This window comes from Parasteatoda tepidariorum, chromosome X1 (genome assembly GCF_043381705.1).
Source record: "Parasteatoda tepidariorum isolate YZ-2023 chromosome X1, CAS_Ptep_4.0, whole genome shotgun sequence".
Classification (NCBI taxonomy): domain Eukaryota; kingdom Metazoa; phylum Arthropoda; class Arachnida; order Araneae; family Theridiidae; genus Parasteatoda; species Parasteatoda tepidariorum.
In genome coordinates this window covers 23,105,056-23,128,840 of record NC_092214.1, presented here as the reverse complement: position 1 = coordinate 23,128,840, position 23,785 = coordinate 23,105,056, and the positions used below count along the sequence as shown (strand labels likewise).

The window sequence follows — 23,785 nt, the reverse complement described above, 5'->3', positions numbered from 1 at the left end:
CCGTGTCTTTACGGTCACTGCTGTACCAAGATATTTGTGAAAGCACAATTATATATTCCGAGAATCGAATGTATCGCAGTAAGGCGTTCAAATGAAGTAACTCTTAGTCTTTATTTATCTTTCAGAATTACATCTCTTCGATTTGTCATCAATTCCTAATTATATTTTTTCAGGGTGCTTTTACTGTTATATTTAAGTAACGTTGCAGCACGATGCTAATACTATGTATTTTTTTATTTGTCATTCAATATTTGTTTCTAGTTGTGATTGAAGAGCAACAAGAAAATTAATGCATAAACATCTTAAATGATATATTAGTGAGTTTTTAAAAATCAGTATGTATTAAATGTGGTAGTAAATTACTGCATTTCTATTAGTATCAAAACTTATTATTTACTACTTTTTGATCTCCTTTTTAGTAATTCGTTCCTAAGTACTGCTTTTTTTGAACTACTCATTAGTCAAAGGCACTGAGCGAAGTACTGTGATTTGAAGCCCATCCTGTCTTAGATCGATGGGTATCAGTTTATATGGGGTGTAAATGTGGTCTGTGCGTAATTCTGACCATGGCCCTGCCGTTGGCTTCGAAATTGTGTTCACTTTTTTGTCTCGAATTTTATTTCACGGATGATGAAAAGAGGATCTTTATACACCTATTCTGTTACTATTTTACTGACTGTGTCCCGGGATTTTTATTTCGTAACAATTGATATTTTATGGGCAATGATGCTCATTGTACAGGCTGAGCCTATATTTGCGACCATTTAAAATATGAGGTTATTTGCAACTTAATGTTTGAATATTTTTAGGGACTTGGAATCTGGAATCTCTGTTGACAGGCTTTGTCCGTAATTTTGCAAGGATTTTTTTTTTACAGTTCTGTAGAAAATTTTCAAAAATGCTGCTCAAAATTATACATTAATTTAAAAAAAGATAATTATTACAAATCTGCTAACAGGAAATTTATGGGTTTTAGGAATAAAATTATGCATATTTTGTAACAGATAGATATTTCTCGATGACATTTATGAAAATGTTTTGCTTCTTAAAAGAGAAAAAAAAAACTGCGTAAAATGAAGAATATAATAAAAAGGTGCGAATTAAAAAAGTGCGAGAAAACTATTTAAAGATGTAACAAAAATAAAACAGTAATAAAGGAAAAATTCATACACGTTTTGACAACTGACGAGTTCGAACCAACGACCTTGTGTACGAGCGATACTTAAGGGCTTTCCCGTTGCGCTACTGTTAATAATCGAGGGGAGAGTAATCCTTCTTATTTTCTAATTACTGTCAAATGCAGAATATAGAAATTTCTTTTTTTTCGAACGACGATGAATGATTTAGGAACCATTGAAATAGTTTGGAACCTTTAGGTAATTAATTTTTAAATGTTTATGAATTGTTCATGTTTCTTCGATCACTTTCCTATTAAAATGTTATTTTCACATATTCTATCGAATTTTTATTTTTTAAAACATAAATGCATATTGTAGCAATGACAGGCCTTAACTTCTCACAAAACCTATTAAAGTCACATTTTTGAATAATTATTTTTTTAAAGACAGCGTAGTTTTTGATAATGTTTCGTGGTGACCTAGGGAGTAAATCACAATTCCCTAGGGCACAATGCCACTCAACTTGATGATCATTGATGTACTAAATTTGATGCACAGTGCACAAAAAAATAAACTGACTACACTGAATAGCTTCAGATCTAGTGATCAGATTTTCACGCTCTGGGACTCAATCTTAATTGTTCGAGGAGGTGACTTCAAATATGGTAATTAATTAGCTCACAAAGTGCACAAAATTAGTGCTTTAAGTTACGAAATTAGACACATTTCAATAGATATGGATTTCTGACCCCCGAAATGGTAGCCGCAATTCGGGAAATATGATCCCAATAGTTTAGTCAGGAATTACTTTTTGCATATTTCTTTATATCTCGATACATTAAGTGAATTGAAAAATGTTTGCATGAAATTATAAAATTCGATTATCCAAAGATAATTCAATACAAAAAGTAACTTTTAGTATATATTTACTACTTTTTATTATTCCATTTAATAATAGGCGAAAAAATTTTGGATAGTAAGGTATAAATTTTTTTACATAATCTTAAAGAATTTATTTTTACATGGAAAAATACAAAATTTGTGCAAAATCGGTCAAGTAGTACCTCAGAAATTGAACTTTAAAAACAAGACATATTCATTATTAACTCATAATTAACATATTTGAGGTCACTCCATTGAATGTTTAAGATTGAGTTCTAAAACTTAAACTTCCGATTATTAGATCAAAAATCATTCAGGGTGGATTTTTTAGTTCATTAGTGTTCATTAGTGTTTCTTTTGCATTAGTTTTGGTTCAGTACTTTTAATGCAAATTGGAAGAAAAAAAAACTAACAAAGTGAAAGCAAACTCATTTATCTAATTTAATAAAAATCCTGATGTGGTTAAAAATAAAAAATTGATAAAAAATTATTGTTCCGAATCCATATGTTTGGCTTGACAAAAATAATATTTTCTTGGAAATAATGAAATACGTGTCATTTATTTGTCGTAAGATCAACACCTGCTATTTTATTTCATGAATAACTCTTGAAAATATTTTTGAAAATTAGCATGCTATGTAGTTAGATTTGGGTAACTAAATAATTGAATTATAACGATAGCTAAGTAATTGAAAATATTGTTTCCAAAGTAATTTATTTTACTTCTTAATTTACGATAAAAAAAGACCTATTTAAAAAAAATATAAAGCAATTTCTAGCATTATAGTGGTGTGAATTTCATGAAATAATTTTTGAAATTTCCTTAAAAATTACAAGTTTGGTTGTGCTTTGATGAATATTAGAAATTTGGACAAACGTAAGTGCATATTGTTTTCGAACAATATGCCAATTATATTATTTTCTCACTTCAGATATGTAAATTTACTGAAGCATTAAATGCGTGAGAAACTAATTTTTTTATAATAAAAATATCAATTTCAAATTGATTTTTTAAAACACACGATTATGAAACAGAGGTTTTAAATTATCACGATGAAACATAGTTTAACACATCTTTCTTTATGGAAACTCTTTATTAAATTTAACGAAAAAGACAAAATATGCCCTTAAAGTTATTTATAACTTAATCTTAACAAAGGATTTTCCATATTTAAAAAAATTATAATTGTTTGCAAAAACTGTTCACATTTTAGTAAACTGAATTCAAACCACAGAAATTACATTACTGAGATCATGCAATCTCAGTGCCTGAATTATGTTTTCCACTTTCCCCTAAATGTTTAGAGGCTCTAAAGTCTAAATGTGCTGAAAATGAGGCGCTTTAATTACACTAAATGGTCAGAAATTTCGGGAATGCCATTCGGCAGCCATAAATCACGCTGATTTAGCAAGTTGACTATATTATTAGTGTTAAGAAAATTATATAATTGTGTGTAATGCGTGCTACAAAAAGATATGGAGATTGCTAACTATTACTATGAAAAGTACTCAAAATAAAAAAAGCCTTAATAACGCTTGATGCAATAATTGGATTTTCACGAACTAAGATGAAATTTTTTAAATTCAAGGAACTAACCTTAGTTAGCTATAATTCTACTATTTATTTTTTAAATTTCTACACGCGGTATTTTAAATTTTGTAACGGAAGAAAAACTGTACTGGAACTCAAAAACCATTTTGTTGAAAAATTTGCATTTTCGACCATTAAATCTGAGGAATCGCAATCTGAAAAATATAATCCAAATAGTTTAGTCAGGAGAGCAGTGAAAAATTTGGATCTCATAAAGTAAATTTCACTTTTTGTGTGTTTCAGTCTATCTTTGGAACTAATTAAGCGAATCTTTTTGAAAACAAAACTCGTTTATCCAAAGACATTTCTCGATAAGACATGATTTTTTAAAATAAAAATAAGTTAAAATTTTTTAGTATTTGATTAGGGTTGAAATATCTTTAAATTGTAAAGTACACTTATTTTTATATATATATATTTCTTAAATTCTACTATTTTAAATGAAAAAGCATAAAATTTGAAAGGAATCATTCAAATTCTTGTGAAAAGAATATTTATGACTCAATTCACTACTTGAAATGTCCTTATTCCATTGATCAAAAACATTTTCGCTCATTTTTTTCTTAATTTTTAATGTTGCTAAAAAGTGTTTGAAATAAAGTAAAAATGTTTATTGATAAATTATATTTTTTCCTAAAAAACATTCAAAATCTATATTTTACATGAGATAGTCTTTGGATAAAAAAAATCTATATTTTCATCATTCCAGAGATATAATGAAATATGATTAATTACTACAAAATTTTTCATCTCTTTCTTCACATGGAATTTCTATTTCCATATCATTCATTGTTACTTTTTCATATCTAAGTAAATATATTTTCAATTGAAGCAATTTTTTTAAATTTTATCCGTAGTTGAAAAAAAATTACCTTGAACAAAATTCAGAAGAAAAGTCATTTTAGAAGTTATTTTGCTAGCAAATAAGTGACAAAGACTCTTTTTTCTTCCTTTTCTCGATTATTTTCAATCATAAATCTTATGAAAAAAATTTAAAAAATGACTTTTTATTTTTGTTTCAATTTCACTAATTATTTCATTTTTTATACAAAAATGTAATCATTGTTTTTAAAAAAAAATTTCAAATTTTTTTTCTGAATAATAATAATCCGCAACTGTATTCAAAAATAAAAAATAGAATTGTGATCACTGGATACTAAATTAAAAATGAAGTGATGTGAATAATAAAACCTTGGTAGCGAAAAAGAGAAAAAAATTAAAATGATCAAAATTGAGTTACTGAGGCACAATAGCGAACATTCTTTAAAAAAGTCAATATTTCTTCTATGTTGCTTTTTAGGAAACCAAGTTTTGTTTACACCAAGATTTGCCGTTTTGAATGAACTTTCTAATTAGTTTAAAAAATTAATAACAAAAAATAACTAAGCAGAATTGTGCAAACCATATATATTAAGAAAATTTGGGAAGTTCGTCGTTAATTTATACGACTGTTATATGAAACTTTCTAACTCAGTTTTGATGATTATACACTTTTTCATGGTGTTACAACATCAGGCTAAAAACATTAAAGTCCCTTGTTCGATCCCAGCCAGTGTCTAAGAACATTTCTTTCGCACTAATAATACATTGTTGACCACGGACAACAAACATTCAACTTGCTCATTCCTTGACAGAACGCAGTGCTACATTATTTCGACTCTTTCCATTTCGTCGTGATTCGTTAAACAAATAACTTGATTCACTAACATCACCCGGGACCGAAAGGAAGATATCTTTTACAAGCATACGGTCAGTGGCCATATATTTTAAGCGAAAAATTTACGGTCCCTGTAATTTTACGATCAGTGACTTGAAAATTTTATGCGATTCATTGCCTGTAATCTTATGGTAAAAATTTTTTTAGAGTGTTTGCACCTCTTTCTGCTCATTTCAAATCATCTGCTTCGAACAATAAGAACTACAATAAAGCTGCGTGGTAGGTCATTTAGCACTATTTTTTCCACTTTTCAATTCAATAGCGCTATTTTTGATGCATTTAAAAATTGATACAAGTCACTGTCTGGAAACATGGTAGCAACGAAATGAAAAATATATGTTACAAAGTTACGTTCTGGATAAAATCGGATCTTTTAAATAAACTCTACTTCGGAGCAATAGTTTACTTTTAATCATGTTTAATTTCGATATAAATAGTACTCTCAAGCAGAAATTTAAAATAATGGACTTAAAATATGAAATGTGCATAAAAATGTATTGAATAATAAATAATTTATAAATAAAAAAAGGAAATAACTCAAATGCATTAAAAACACTATATATTTCGGTACTTAAATTGATTTCTAAAGGATTTTCTTTCTGGTGTATTGAAAAAAAATAGGCAGAAAAATAACAGAAAGAATAAAACAACAGTATCGAATGTGAAATGCAATAATCTTTCCATTAAACAGTAATCTGAATAGTTTGTATAGTTAATTAGAACATAGGACTGAAATATTTAAGTCTCAATGTTTTTTTTTTTTCAATACTTACTTCTCTTCATTCTTCTTCAAAAAAGGATCACATAAATGTTAAAAGTATTTCTTTATAGTTAGAATGTAATTGCAAATGTTCCTTGTAAAGTTTTTGTTTGTACTTGGAAGAATTATTTTCCTTTTTTTCTTTTGATTGATAACGAAATAAATCTGAAGTGTATTTTTTTGAGCTGAAAGCCAAACAGCGGAAAAGAAATTTAAAGAAATGGTAACTAAGAGGTATTTCCGTGATAATTATATTTTTTCCATCGAGTTGTTAATTTTCCTACTTCTCTCTAAGGGGGTTACGATTCAACATAAAAAAAACGAAAAAAAAACGAGATTCCGAAATTTAAACACAAAAACTATCAAGAAAAACTGCAACACAATTATAAAAACATAACACACGATATTAAACCTCAGTCTAGCGTGCTAAGTAGAACTATTTTAAAATAGTTTAATAGTTTCAGTTTGAGGTTTTTGATTTTACAAAATTTATTTACTTCGAATAGATAATTCATATAAACAAAGTTAAATTTAGGGGATATCATTCCTTAAAAATAAATATATGGGAATATTAAAACTAATCATATCATTTTATGTTGAAAACTGAATGGTATAATAATTGCAAAATGGGTGGTGATTAATTCTATCATTAAGAGCTCATTTGCTTTAAATAACTTAACGAAATTCATTTCATTCTTAGGTCTTTTCTCCTGACTCTGTATTTTGGTAAATAAAAATACGCAATTTAATGTGATTGTAAAATTTTTATGTCGTTTAACTTATATTTACTTCCATCATTGTTACGAAATATAATTAATATTTAAATTATTCATGTTCGGAAAATAAACTTTGGGTTAATGTTATTTATAAACCAAGTGGATGTATGTGCCGGAAGATATTCTAAAAAGTTTAAATTTTTTGTTTGAAGCCACGTCTGTTGCAAGTATAGAAAATTCATTTTCATTTGCATTTGAATGGGAAAATCTGTTTTGTAAATAGCTTTCAGCTAAAATTTTTAAGTTTATGTTCTTAAACTTCCTTAACACTTTCATTCGCTAAGCTCTTTAACTTGGTGAAAATGGATTTTAAAGACATTATCAAAACACATACACTAAAAAAATACTGAGAGAATTTATTTATTTAACAGAATCTCATTATTCTTTTGACAGCGCTTACCTACTGAAACTATACTATACTTTGATATTTACTTTTAAAACAGAATTTAGAAAAAAATAGTATTATCATTCTTAATGCGAATGTTAATTGTAAATATTTTAAGTAAATAATGGCTTAATGGAATAACCCTAAAGAATGTCAGGCTAATTATAAAATGTCAGATGATTTTTAATTAGCCAGGTGCTTCCAAAATAACCATGACATATGCTAAAAGTCATACTTTTCGGTTTTACTTACGTCATATAAATTTGAGTTCAAGCTTTCTATATTATGGTCCCTTTACGACTGCAGTTACATTATTAAAATTTCCATTCTAAAATTACAGTTTAATAACTGGTGGCAGTTTGCCCATCTAATTAACCGTCAAGTTTTTCATTTACGCTTACAGCCGGTAAAGTTTAGAAAACTTTTATTATAAAACTATACAATTTTGTAACCATTTACAACTAGCATGGTTTCAAAATTGTAAAAATGAAATTTTAATGGATATTGGAGTTAGATTAAGTTAGGATGTTCGTTAAGTAATGAACATTGAAGTTATGTTGCAGTTAAGCTCTTTCTGTGTCAAATAAAACTTGGAACGCGGCTTAATTAATTTATCTGGTGGTGCCAGATAGCATGAGAAATGGGAAATACTAGACTATCCAGTTGCAAGGAATTAAGTGGCTTCATAAAATGGGCCTAGTTGGAGCGGATCAAATTCTAGTTGTTTAACCATATTTGATGAAAGTAGTAAATAGACAATTTTTCTCGCAGTTAACAGTCAGAATACTATTTTTTTTAATAATTATTTGACTGTTCTGGTTGAATATGATAAATTAACAATTGAATAAATTGTTATTTATCCATTTTTTCCCGAGTGATTTCTAAGAATAAATTGGTTTTTGTCGTTACATCTTTAACTGAATTGAATTTGATAGTTTTCATATTCATTCATATCTAAAGAAAATATTAAAAAGGAATTACTTATCCTGTCACTAGCGTAGTGTATCACTAATGCAGTGCTCTAATATATTTTTATTAACGTACATTTCCATGAAATGTAACTTATCAGAAATTGAAGATGTGATTAAATATTTCAAGTTTTGTGTGCTTTCCAAACATGATTATGTCTAACTATTTGGTAAGTATGCAAAATAGTATGCTAAATATAGTGAATTCATGACATGTTCGAAGAGGAATATATATTTTTTTTGTTGATGTTGTTTAAACAGAGATTTCAAGGATCCAATTTTTATTTAGGATTCATTTAACCTATCAATTAGTGTAGAGTAAACCAACCAGTGAAGGAACTCCACCCAGTGAAGGAACATTTCATATATATTTATTAAAAATAAGAATTTGAAAGTTTTTCTTTAGATTGATTGGTAACAATAGCTTACTGCCAAACAATAGGAAGTCATCTAGCAATGTTTTGGATTAACTGGTCAAATAGACTTCTCTGGAAAATTTTCTGAATTTGTTATTATCTCTGCAACACCTTGTTTCTTTGAAAAAATTATAAGGTGAGTGTTTGTATTTATATGTTTAAAGTGGAATCAATTGCATGTAATAATTTTATTTTTCTCACTGTGCAAAAGAGAATTCAAAATACAGTTATTGAAGCAGTTATTAAGCATCATAGCATAATAAAGTACTGAGATAAGGGGGTGTTTATTCACTGGATCACCAAACGATGAAAAACCAGTGAAGGAACTTTACTGGGTTTTTTTCTAAGTTAATGAAAATAAAAGATAAACTTCAATTTTCTTGCACTTTTAGTGATGTTCCGCATCAAAAGTATGTTAAAAATACGAAAAACAACTTCTAACCAGTGAGGGAACAGGTATGTTCCTTTACTGGGCATAGATTTCCCAGTTAATGAACAGTATGTGTTAATATCTTGACACTTTAATTTTCAATTCATGATTACAAAAAAAAAGTTAACATTTTCCAAGTATTTATATGTTATAATTTCAAGAATAGGCTTGTTTTTAAATATTTGTATGGCTTATAAATTCATAAAGAGCATTAAAAAATAACCAAAATTAAGTGTTCCTTTACTGGGTGTTCATTCACTGGTAAGAGCTGTTCCTTCACTTGGTCTTCTTACTACTTGTTATTTGAACCTCCAAAACTTTAAAACAATATTATGTAAGTTCTCTACAATTTTTTTACATAATTTGCAATTAGTAACAAATATGTTGACACTGTCATCTAACTAAAATTACGAATTTTGAAATTAATATGATTTTGTAAAAGGCAAGCGAAGCTTAAGTGTTCCTTCACTGGTTAGTTTACCCTACATAGTTTATTATTCGGTTCTATTTTAAAAATACCAAACTAATAAAAGCATTACTCGACTTAACTTTTTTGTTGGGGCATTTACATATAAGTAATATTTCCATTAAATTTTTTTTCAACAAAAGCGAGTGTCAAGTATTTAGTTGAGGAAATAGCCTTTTTTTTTTTTTTGAAGTCCGATGCTTTGAAGTCATACATTCCATAAAACGGAACAGAATGAAATTTGCAGGGTACATTTGCCGCTCAAATACAACTAGCTAAACATACAAAAATTTCAAACTAAACAAATTTGGTTGAAGAGTTAGAGGACATCCAAGACTTCGTGTTCCTCAACAGGGATTTTAAAGCAAAGTAGTAAACTAGCAAAACCTGGCAACAAAGAACACAAAATGTTTTAAAGAAGGCAGGAACCACCCCTGGCTGGCATGCCAATGATGATGAATCTGAGGAGAATCTATAGATGGATTTCGTTTAAATTTGATGAAGCATAAATATGAATAATACATTTATACTAACTTTTTAAGTTAAAATAACTCGCATGCTTTATTTAAAAATTTCTAGTTTTAAAATATTACGTCTAAAAAAGTTTTAAACTAAGTTATATTTTATTTTTTAAAGTGAGTTAGTTTGTTCCTAATTGCACTCACCATCCCAAATACAGAAAAGTTTTATTTCTTATTTCGAGAAGAAATCTTTTAAACTTTACTTCAGTAACTATACACAAAATTTGAAGAAAAAAAATCTATAAATAAAGAAACATATTTATTTTCCGAGACTACTAAGAGTTGGGGTACTAGATATTTGCCTCTGACGCACTTTAACCACATCCAAAAATTTCATAGACTAGTAATATCTCGAGAAAATATATTTTTTCTTTTTACTTTTATGGTACTTGTAGAGTTTTTCTCTCTTACTTTTATAGATTCTCGAGATAAATACTCAAAAACTAAGTTTTTCAAATCCATAGAATTTGTTGCTGATTGTTCGATTATTGTTTTTATTCTATTTCTATTTTATTCTGTTCTTTATTCTATATTATTATGTCTACTATTGTTCTATTATTGTTTTAATTTATTTATTTTCACGGCTAAGAATTCGGATTTTTTGTTACACTTATTAATGACCAAGGAGCCGAGTTCAAGGGTAGATGGAAAATAAATGGAACTTTTTTACTCAAACATATTCTCAGGAATTTATATAATTAGAAAATAAATTATTCACATGTTCTAATATTTTTTAAACAAAACCTCAAAGGCGTTTCTTTATTCATCCAGTTCCTGTTTGAGTAAATATACTATTTTACAACACTAATTTTAAATGTAGCTATTTTATTTCAAATTTTAGAGATAAGATAAGATAAGGGCCGGGAGAGCATGATCCGTAGGGCGCTGGGCCCATGTCCGAGAGTTCGTGGATTCGAACCCCACCAGCCGAAGACTCCCCCTATAGTAAATGGTGACTGATGCACGTTAAATCTGTCGAGTCGCAAAGTCCTCCATGTTCCCATAACAAATCAATACCTCTGGATCGATCGTTCCCTGATTCAGGTCAAAAATTACGATCCGGGGATGAATGAATGGATGTATGAATGGGTCCGCCCTATAAATAGGTATGACGTATGGGTGCGACAGAAGTCGAATTCTTGGCCACAGATGGCGCCACTGGAAAACAAAAGCAATCGCACCCCTCTACCTAAACAGGCATAAGTCAACAACAGAGATAAGATAAAAAAAAATGTACAAGTACCGCACTTTTTTATATAGCAAAGATTTGCCTCTTGCTTAACAAATTTTATGAAATGCATGTATTGCAAATAATGCATTTTAAGAATAGCATTGAAAAATTTTATATGTTAGAACAGTTAACTCTTCTATAGATTTCGTTTAAACTCAACATGATGATTTTCATGATTTCAACATGATTCGACTCAACAATTTTCTTTTTAATTCATCATGCAAACTTTCATTTTTCCGTTTCTGGTATTATTTCATGCATCACAATACGTATTCGTGACTGATAAATTATATGAAGTCAGTACAAAAAAAAAGTGATTAATTTTTAATAACGTTTGAACTAATGATCATATTTTTACAGATCTATTTGTTTCGTTTATGGTAATAAAAGAACAGCTTGAGAGAAGTTAACTAAGTCTAGCTAATTTTAAAATGTATAAAGTAATTGGTAGCTGTTATCTAATTTCTCCGATGATACTTTTTATTGATTGCTGAATTTTAGATCATTTAGTAAATTTTAATTTGATTTGATTTTAATATTTTGATAAAAGATAATTAAGACCAATTACAATTATCTACTTATTTAAAAAATTACATTTTAACAGTTTTAATTTGAATAACACCTATCTTTTTGTTTAAGATTTGTCATATAACTTTCATGAGAGGTGTTTTATTGGCTCTTACTCACTAATGATAATAATATTGAAAAACTTCTTTATACGAATTTAACACTTTTTAATTAAGAGTTAGTTTTTCTAACTCGAATTCTGAAGATTGCTTTAAAAGCGATAAAATCAATAACTCTCAAGTGAATTTTTTACATATTTTATAAATTTTTTTTTGAAGTCTATCCATGAAGTTAAAAAAAATTAGCGACAGGTTTATGAAATAATTATAGAATTTAAATTATGCTACTTTACTTTCAAATACCATAATTTTTGCTTATCTATGCAATTAATTGATCACGCTGAAGCTTAAAAATATTCTTAAAATACTAAATACTATTCTTAAAATACTGAAATTTTAAAAGTTATCATGAACCTTTCATTTACCTGATTTACTTGTTAAAGAATATTTTTCAAAAAAAATTGTGAGAAGGAAAAAAAAATTAGTTAAATTTTCGTAAAAAAGCCACCTGAACCCGATTGAATTCACATGTAATCTAAAAATACATAAAATGTTCCGTATTTATGTATTTTTAGAATTCCTATTAAAGAGGAAGTGAAAAAAGTAAGTGTAAAAATCAAAATTTTAGTGGAATATGCAATCCAAAATAGGTAAAATCATTATCGAAAACGATGAAGAAATAAACTTTAAAGACTGCTTGATTTCTTGATGAAACTGAACACTGAAAAAAAGGCATGGTCAAAACTATCAGAATATGGTAAAATTTACCCTGTTTCTCTCTCTAATGGAACACCGAAAAGCTCGGTAATTTTTCGAGCTTTGGTAACGATTTTGGTAAAATTAACAAAAGAATATGGTTTTATAATATGGGATAAAATTTGGTAATTTTATCACGTTACCTTATAGCATGGTCTAAAAACTATCTATTTGGATAAATTTACTTTTCAGTTATGTATTTTTTACTAAATTTGTAGTAATAAGAACTATAATTTTAAAAGGCATAATTTCTTGTAAACAGTTATCATAAGAACGGAAAATTTACAAAATGAATGGTTTTAATATCATATATTCTGGCATTTATTAACAGAACTATGCTTTTTTTCAGTCTTTTTATAGACCAAACAGTTTATTAATTTGACCATAATTTTTTTTCACCTTGAAAGTAGTAAATGTGGAACATATCATGAGTTCGTTAGCGGTGGTAAAAAACACACAAGTACTAAATATGATTTCTATTCATCTTATTTTTAATAAAACAATTTATTTACCTCTCTTTCATTTTACGTTCTCTTTGTTGAAGGCATTCAATGTTCAGTCGAGATTGACTCAATTCTGATTTTAAAACATCCACTTCTCTTGTAAGAGCTGAAACTTTCCATGAATCTTGTGAAGGTACAGATGAGTGACTGCTGATCGACAATTGAGTACTGGGTGTCGGGGAATTGGACAGTTTGAACACATTACGTGAATCTACTGAAGCAATATCGATTTCGCGGCAACGTCGTGAACCTGTTAAAGTGAAATGTGATATTTTAGAATTAGCATTGCTTATTATGCAGTTACCAGAATTAGCTCTTAAGATATACAGTGGCGCTCACGTACTTAAGGACATGTCTTTATGAAAAATAAAATCCAAAACTTATTGTTCATGCATAAGTTTTTTGAATTGATTATTATGTATTGGAACAAATAACTTGTTTTTAATATATTTCCACAATTAAAATCATTTATCTAACTGTTATACTTAAATTATGTAACATTTTAGAAACAATATGCATTCCGCATACTTAAGGACAACAAAATAAATATTTCTTAATCGTTAATAAAATTAATAACAATATAAAAAATGTAACAAAAAATAAATATTTGGAGCTAGTATTTGGTCGGTAAGTCTTTTGGGGCAATTACTGCTTCACATCTACGAGGCATCGAATCTAATAATCTTTGACATCGTTCAGGAGGTATAGCTGCCCAGCCTTCTTCGATACATTTCCATAAATCACCTAAATTTTTTGGTTTTTGCTGTTTCACATTTTTATCCACATCTATCCACAGCATCTCGAACGGGTTGAGATCTGGTGATTGGGAAGGCCGCTGCAAAACCTTAATTTTCTTGCTTGACAAGAAGGCCTTCGCAGTTTTGCTCGTGTGCTTTGGATTATTATCAGCTTGCATAATTGGTTTTCTTGAGTGAAGTTTCCTGTAATAAGGCAGAAAAACAGTCTTGATAATGTCCACATACACATGCTAATCCATGATGCCTTCGATTTTGTGAATTGGACCACATCCTGAACGTGTAATGGGAACCCACACCATCACCGAGCCAATCCACCTTTTACAGTTGATTTTGTACACCGTACATTAAATTCTTCACCGACTCGACGCCTCACATAACTTTTGCCATCTGAGCCATTCTGTTGAACTTCGATTCGTCTGTAAATATAACTCGATTCCAGTCAGCCGATGTCCAGTTTCGGTGTCTTTTTGCAAAAGCTAATGGAGCTGCTATATTCTTCTTTGACATCAACGGTTGTTTCCTACATACGCGACCCATAAGCCGAAACTCATTTAAAAGCCGTTTGATGGTATTATTGCTTACGTGCTTGCCTGTTAATTCAGCGAATTCTTTTCTGATGTCCGGGGCGGTTTTGTGACGATCAGCTTCAAAAATTCGATGAATAATTCGATCTTTTCGTTCGGTAGTTTTCGGGATGTTTTTTCAATACTTTTGGTCACTTGAATAGATTTCAATACTTGGAAAACTGCTGTTTTTGATAATTTTAACCGCCTACCAATTTCTCTAAAGTTTAAACCTTCTTTTCTTAGAGTATCTATTCGACATCTCTGTTCATTGCTAACATTTTTACCTTTACTCATAATAATGTTGAATTTTGTACTAAAAAAATTTAGAAAAATATTAATATAATGTTTTAAAGCATCAGACAAAGATAATGTAGTAAATTACACTTACATTGATCGATAAATTGATTGTAATCATTCAGTAACTCATGATTAGACAAACTGTCCTTAAGTANTTATTATATTATTATTATTTATTATGTTATTATTTATAATATTATTATTTTTTTACATTATTGTTATAATTTATTATATTATTATTATTATTTATTATGTTATTATTTATTATATTATTATTTTCAAGGCCATATACAATTAGGATATGACCTAGAAAATGGTCAAAAATTTAGTTCCTTTAATGCTAGCGTCACTTTTTGGGTATTTCACCACATCTCGGGAACTTTTTAAGCAAGTCGAAAAAAGGTTTGCACTCAATTAAGAAATTCGTTTTAACAAAGATAACTCATAATAAGAAATAATTTTTGAGAATTTTATTTAAAAATGATCAGAACATTTTTATTAATTAACATTTTATTAATTTTATTTAAAATTTATTTATTTAAAAGTGATCAGAACATTTTCAAATTGTAAAGTAGAAATATTTTTATATCATTTTAAATTATGTAATTTAAAATCAGAAAATCCAAAATTTAAGCAAAATCTTTTCAACAGTTCTTTAGTTGGAATTTAAAAAAAGTTTTATTTTTTCATGAACAATTCGGCCAATTTCTCTTAAATTTTTGTTTTTGTCCCTTAAAATCACAGAGTAAAATCTTTAAAAATAAAAATATTTCACAATTCAAAAACTTTTCAACCATTATTAAATAAAATTATAGAAAGTAATAAATGAAATTATTATCTTTGGATAAACGAATTTTATAATTGTGCGTAAAAATTTAATTCAATTAAAGACTTCTTAAATTGCGAATTACGCAAAAAGTGAAACTAATATTAATGAGCTCAAACCTCCAACCACTCTCCTGAGTTAATCCATTGAGTCATATTTTCCAAATTACAGCTACCCCTCATTTGTTGATAGTTAAGAATCCGAACTTCGTTGCAGAAAAAGGTATATGTTTACTTAGAGAATGTCTGTTCTTGAGTGATCTTCTCTCTTAATTAAGAGTTGGTGTTAGTTATTTAGCTTATTTGAAATCAACCATTTGAGTCAATAAGATTGTCAATTGATTGAATATCAGTTATTAGAATGAAATTTATTCAGGGTGATTTTTTTTCTCATTGTACAGTTCGCAGAAAGAAACAATTGAATAGCATTTGATCTATATCAACAAGGAGAAAACATCCCTGATCATGATTGATCTGTAAAAACCTTATACAGTTAAAATTCTTTTATACAGAATTCGTGTCTGATGGTGGACTTTATATCAGAAAGACAAGGAATCACAGAAAATCACTGTTTTAAAACTAAGATCATAAATAAAATTCAACTTAATATAAACTTCTTCAAGGAAAGGAATTAAATTATTGTTTTACAATGAAGACCTTGACATATTGGTATAATATGATATGTAAACGCAGATCTTCTGGCAAAAAGCGGAACAACTATGCCCCAAGCAATAGCAATCATTACACCTAACACACTTTAAAAATATGTAATTAATAAATTTAGCGAAATAAATAATTGCAAGTTGTTTATAAAATCAAAAGGCGAATTATGGGAAAACATTCAAGACAGTTGAAAATCTCTTCGTAACCAACTCCGTAAAGAAGCAGTGGCTAATTTCAAGTTCCAAGCATGACTGCTTATCAGAATATTTATACAATATAAAAACTCTCTCCACCAAAGCATGCCCAATTTGTAACACAGGTAACTTGAATTTTGATCACCTCTTACTGTGCAAGGAACTAGATAAAAACTCCCAGGAGAGCACGGATGTAACCTAATTAAATTAGGGGAGCCGACAGGACTGTGTTAGGGTCAGGGAACTGGACATGCATTGAAAAGGTTCTGGGTTCCAATCCAGGACAAGGCATGGATGTTCTTTCATTCTCTGTACTATCTGTTCTTAATGTGGGAGCCACGCTGGCCCACCTAATATGTGCCCCTGAAAGAGTGGCCAACAAATCTGTCCTGTAAAATACCTGAATTGACGAAATGTTAGCACTGGTGGGCATTGGAAATAAAAACAAAAATATTGGGAGGTAAGAATTTACGTGAAATATCATTAATTGAAGACCTTAACTTGTTCTTTTCAATTTATTGTTTCAAATATTTTTATTGGTCTAAATGTTTATTGTTCATTTCATCTAATTTGTTGAATTGTTAAATTTTTATAGTTTCTTTGTTTTGTTATCTTGTGATGCAGTGAATTGTCAAATTTATATGGATTGATTTTATAATTAAGCCTTATGAAACACGTTAAGCCTGATAGCATATTTTCAGTTTCTTATCTACGCACATTTATTATGTAATATTTGCTAGGAAAAACAAATTTAACTCTGCTTTTTGAACTCGCACAAATGAACAATTTACAATTTCAGAAACAGATACTATTCATTTTTTTATAACATGCAAGTTGTATGGTGACAAGTGTTATCATGTAATTGAGTGATAAATAGTTTATCATTCAAAAATAAATAGTTTATGATGAACAATATTTAATTGCAAGTAAATCTAATATTTAATTAGTAAATATTAGTTCCTTCTTCGAAGTTATTTTCCTAGAAAATAAGCATTAATCAGTTTTTAAATTCAGCACATCTTAAAAAAAATAGTTTTTCGTACAATTTTTAGAACATACTCTGATTAAAGAATAAATAGTTTCATTAAATTACAAAATTTTTCTTTATCTTATTTATGCAAATATTTTATTTTGCCTAATCCGGGTGTAGGGATTTCAAATTTTAAAACTGTTCAATTTCAAATTTATATAACTTTTTTAGTCTAATTTTTGTCGAAATGTAGACGTTTAAAAACTTTATATACAACAGGGGACGAGTTGATTTTGCAACTAACTTCTATGGGAGCTAGGGCACATCAACAGGATTAAAAGTGGTTAAGAATCCATGCCCGAAAATGGCATTTTAAGCGGCTAGAGACTCTTCCCTATTATGAAATGTTCCGAAGTACACGAAGAAACATTTCATAATAAGGAAGCTCTCCTAGCGGCGTATAATGACATTTCCAGACACGAGTTCCTCTACAATCTTAATCCTGATGATGTGCCCAAACTCCCCAAGAAGTTTGTCGCAACATTTGTGTTATTCCTTTTTAGAAATAACGTTTTTAAAATTGTACATTTCGACGAAAAATAGACTAAAAATGTCATATACAGTTGCTTAGAGTGAGATTTAATATGCTGTGGTATAATAACATTAAGATGGTATAATAAGATAAGTCTTCAATAAGATTTACATAAGGATAACTCTCTGATCAGCGATTACTAAAGAGTGACAGCTTGTTTTAACACTATTCAAAATTTCTCGGAGCAAATGGTTAAAAAAACACTTTATTTTATTGTTATTTTATCATATTCAATTAAAACAGTCAAATAACCATAAAAAGATGGTATTTAAACTTTACATTGTGAAAAAAAAATTGTAAACAACAAAAATTTTATCCACTCCAACTAGACCCACAGCCAACTAGAATCGAGCAGACGTTTTTCGATTGCTGGAAGCTAAACCATGTGATAAGGATTGCGAATACATATTTTTATTTTTCATCATCGGAAGTCTAACACAACAGCGCATGCCTAATAGTCTTATAATTATAAAAGTAGGATGAACACCTTATGATGTCATTTAGCTTCATGCAACTGGGTACGTACTTTAGGCGAAAGGGCTAATCTGTCAATCTCATGACCGTCTGAACGGGGATTCGAGGCCCAGTGTTGACAACCCAATATTTCCTCCATTCCTTCAACACATAATTCATTTTCAGTGTCCCTCACTTCTCAATTAGTGACCTTGAACTATTAGAGTACGAAACTTTCATTTCCGCATAGATGGCAGGACCACATCACTGCTTAACCCGAAAAAAGCTCAGTATTTCTCACTTCTCGCGATAGATGGCTCCACTAGATATACCAGTTAATCTCTGGTTCACTTTACAAAATTCAACCACAATGTAACTTTAATGTCCATAACGTAAGGAAAGTCCTAACAGAACCTAACTTGAATGCTTAGTTAAATTTTATCTTTGCGGTTTTCTAACCATGCTGATTGTAAATGGTTACAAAACCGTAAAATTTTGTATTTACGGTTTCTTAACTATAACAGTTGTAAACCGTTTCAAACTCATATAGGTAAAAAAATATTTCTAACCTTAAATTTTACGGTCAATTGCTTATACAGATTGCTGGGGTTATTTTACCGTCATTTTATAATGAAAATTCTGACAGTATAGCAAGAATTTTACATCGGGATGTCAAATTTTTTGACGTTTTCGCTTCTAACTTACGATAATTTCAGTTGAGAATCTGTAGGCGAACTTATTGAATATTTAAATATCTTGGATGCAGTAAAATGGGTTAACAAAAAATAATAATAATAAATAAATAAATAAAACTGTACTTTACACCAAATTTATGTTCCACTGCACAAAAACCAAAGATGGTTTCCGGTGCAGTGAGCATCGACTTGGTGAACAGTAGATGCCTCCATGTTTGTTATTCAGCAGCACTAAAATTTATAGTTATATATAGTACAAATAGCTTGGAATGCGCTCAGCTGAGAAACTCGTTTATTTGAAGTTTAAAAGTAAGCAGAAAATTTTTAAGGCGAAAATCTTAATCGAAATAATATTAATAATTAATCATAACCTTTTTAAACCGTAACATTAGCAAATTTTATCAGCCTTTATTGCTATGAAATTTTAAATATAAAAAATAACGAAATCAATTGAATAGTTTCTGAGACATAAAACTTTAAAAATAAGGTAATTTAATTTTCTTTTAAAGAAAATCTGTTCTACAAATTCTGTTCAAATTATATTTTTTTATTTGAAATACAATAATTTAATATGCTTCAAAAAGTTCAATTCAAGAAGTGTTTGATCGTCATTATTAAATCAAGTATTAGAATATAATAAATTGTAATAAAAAACTTTCTTTGCTGTGGACTTTTTTTTGATTGACCAACTTACATCATTTTGTGTAAATAATTTCTGACTCAAGGTAAATTATTCCAGAGATAAGCAAAAACTGAAACTCACACTGTCGCTTTATTGACTAAACAACTGGGACCGTATTTTTCAAATTGCAATCGTATATTATATCTAATTTTTACTACCAAAAATTCAAATCCAACCATTCAAATCCATATTTATGTTTAGAAAATGTTTTTTTGTGTTTGACTTCGTAACTTTATTTAACGTCTACACGAATAAATTACCATGTTTAAAATTCACTTCTTAAACCATAGAGATTGCAAGTTTGTAGGGAAAAACCGACCATTCACAGTTTCAAATTTAAAAGAGATTCACAGTTTCTGTTTTTTTTCCTCATCGCGCAACTTCTTTCAGAAATGAAAATAAAAGTTTCGAGATTGCAAAGACGCTCAAAATGATAAATTTGGTACAACAAAATGCAAGAAAAATTTTCTTCAAATTTGAATTGTTATTTAATATAATCAAAAGATAAGCAGTAAAACAAGAATGACTTTTAAAAGGCGGAGAAGCAAAGTGAATGCAATGAAATAAGTGGTTTCCAATGCCTTTTCTTAGACAAACAAAACGTTTGCAAACAATTTCTGTCCAAAACTTAAATTTCTTTAGAGAGCCATTTATATTTCACTATTATGGAGTATATATTATGGATACGGCATCATCTATGAAGCTAGTAAGATTAAGTCACATATATACTGCATGAAAATATCTGCCTCAAAATTGAAAACACATATTAAATCCATACATATTGAAAAAACATTTTTACTCTTAGTTGTATTTTGTTTAAATTTTTTGGCTACAGACTTGCGTTTGCCTATCATTAGACATCAGCATTTTATTGCATTTAGTAGTCAGCCAAAATTGCTGCACTCTGAAACTGAAGAAGATTTTCAGAAACTGATGGAACACCAGGATACTTTACACTTGTTCGAGTTTTGTAACTATTACAATTGAAGTCTGAAGCTAGAATTTAAAATTTTTACAGACGAAGAAAATATTGTATGGCGTTGCATGAAGAAGTAATAAAAACTTGGTTTAAAAAAATCGCTGAACCGTATTCCATGAAAATTAATTTTTACCAATGCCTTCAAAACCTTACGCGCTACCGTGGTGGCTCAGGGGATAGAGTGCTTGTCTTTTAATTAGGTAACCCGGGTTCGAGTCCCAGTTGGCTGCTTGATAAGTATTCTGCTCCCGGCTCGTACCGACCACAGGACAAAAAGTCTCCTCAGTGGTAAACGGATCATGGGTCTGAGTCCCCATGCCATCAGGCTAACCATGGAAAACTTTTGTGGTTTTCCTCTCCATGTTTCGCAAATGCGAGTTAGTTTCCTCAAAAAGTCCTCCGCAAAGGCAAATTCTCCTAATACTTAATCCAGAAATAGCAATTGTGCATATGGCTGTTCTTTTGTAGGGAACTGTGAGTGGAGAGACTTTTTATTAGAAATGCTTAGTTAAAGTTTTAGAAAGTATTTTAGACATTCTTCAACTAAATGGCGATACAACAAATATGGCGGCCATTCGATCGTTCAATTACTAGTATTTATGTTTATACTTGACGAGTTTGTATAAAAACTGAGTAAGTATGCTATAGTTACTATTTGAAAGTTCAATAACAGTGTGTAGGTGCAGAAAAATTCTGCGACTCTGATAGCCGGGGAGTCTAAAGGGTCTAAGCTTGTGCTTAAAATTTCAGCATTAACATGACATTTATATTTAAACTGTATGGAGAATGAGTACCCTGGAAATGATACGCAATTATAGAAAAAATTTTGTTCGAAAATATTATTATATAGCATGGTTTTTTACAAATATTAACCAGTTCAATGTTAATAGTATTTTTAAAAACAATTTAAGAAAATGTAGGATTTACAGAGCAATTTTGTAAACTTATTATTATTTTTTTTTTAAAGATCTCGTAATGTTAGTAAATTTCCCAATCTATCCTTTGTAACTTAAAAGATTGAAACGTGCGTCATTATATTCCAACATTCCATTGCTGTTTTTGTAAAACGTTACAGCTCAAATGCTTTTAAACTTGTCACTTGTAAAAGATATCGTCTAACTGATAGAGTAAACGAANCAATGTTAATAGTATTTTTAAAAACAATTTAAGAAAATGTAGGATTTACAGAGCAATTTTGTAAACTTATTATTATTTTTTTTTTAAAGATCTCGTAATGTTAGTAAATTTCCCAATCTATCCTTTGTAACTTAAAAGATTGAAACGTGTGTCATTATATCCCAACATTCCATTGCTGTTTTGTTGCATCTCAAATGCATTTAAACTTGTCACTTGAGAAAGATATTGTCTGACTGATAGAGTAAACGAAATAAATAAATTGAAAGCATGATGACCAATAAATATATAATACTTCATATCTGAAACACATTTTGTAATCTAATTAAAACGCAGTTACCACACAAATATGTAATTTTTTTATAACTATATCAACGTTTTGCACAAGAGGAAAATTTCTTCTTTAATGAAATGTTTCTAAACCAACAATTCTTAATCACGTGTAATGGGAATATTATTTCAGAAGAATGTATTTTTATTCTTTGTCTTTTTATTAAATTCATTTTGTCAATAGCTGAATAATTATATTTTTATTCAAATAACTTACTTTAAAAAATGAATTAAACATTTTCAGTATTAATTTTAAAACATTTCATTTCATTGTCACTAAAAATCTATTCAATGTAGCTTAAAGATCTCCAAAAATTAATTAACTTTATAAATACTGACTAGTTAAAAAATAATGATGATAATAATAAATTACACACCTTCTGATGAATTATCATAGTGTTTTTTCAGCGTACTTTTTGTTGAACTCAGGGAACTACCACCCGTTAAGGAATGATCGCTGCTACTGCCACTGCTTCGATTGCCTCGATTACGATTCCCAAAACGAACTGGAATAAAGAAATTAATCTTATTTAACGAGGTATTATAAAAAATATATAAATACACAAATTCATTTAAGCAATTTGTATAAAAATATAAAAATTGTTTATGCCAATATCGTCAGAAATTTTATGCGTTTAATCTTTTGACAAGATAGTCCCAAAAACTTCCCAGCACCAGAATGGCGCCATCGTTTTATCGAATCAAAATCTCTAAATTTTATCACTTGAATGACGTTTCATTAAGATAAGAATATCCTTGCAACCACATCCCTTTCAGAATCTCCCTTTAAATATCGGGACAGCCAAAAATGCGTGGCTTTTTGATATTTGCATGGCTAGATAAATCTGGGCCAAATCCAAACATCCCTGTAATGGAAATCCCATCAATGTAAATAGCAAACGAACACTGTTTTAAATGACTTAAGATCCATTAATAAAATGCCTTTTTAAATGAATTAGCCTAAGTCTCTTCAACTATCTAGCATCTAAAGGCATATTTTATAAATATATATATATATATATATAAACCTCCCTTTCTCGAATTTCTAATAATAGAGCACAAATGTCCAAACAACATAACTTCCTTTATCAGTAGAACTGGCAGATGGAGATGAATTTCGTGAACCCACAGGAAGTAGAGATGAAGAGGTTGGGGGGTGTTTCTTGGAATTTCTATCACTGTGACAGCACTTCCTCAACTTAAAAATAATACAATGATTCTGGCAGTAAGTAAGGGGTTGATGAGTAGGACGGAGTGACCACCGGGGGTTAGCTTTCAAGCATAGAAAGATAAAATTCTGTTTCACCTCAAAATTGCAACCAATAGATCAAAGGATAATTAGGAGTCTTGGAATGTATGATTGTGTCCTATTATAATGTGTCCTGTGAGATTTGAGATAAACAGGTCCGTTTGTATATATATATATTCTAAGCTGTTAGTGTCACATCTGGAAGAATATGTGAAGAAAATATTTTAAGAGGACATGCAAAAAAAAATTACC

The 23,785-nt window shown here is 29.2% G+C and overlaps 1 protein-coding gene across 1 annotated transcript in view; it reads right to left on the bottom strand.

Moving 5' to 3' along the window:
• LOC107455311 (uncharacterized) overlaps window positions 1-23,785 on the bottom strand; it is a 136,689-nt gene that overhangs the window by 53,932 nt on the left and 58,972 nt on the right. The window contains exons 3-4 of the mRNA XM_071187964.1: window positions 22,662-22,790; window positions 13,156-13,396 (exon numbers count right to left, since the gene is read on the bottom strand). Of these exons, the coding sequence (XP_071044065.1) occupies window positions 13,156-13,396; window positions 22,662-22,790 (370 nt within the window). The remainder of the gene's footprint in view (window positions 1-13,155; window positions 13,397-22,661; window positions 22,791-23,785) is intronic.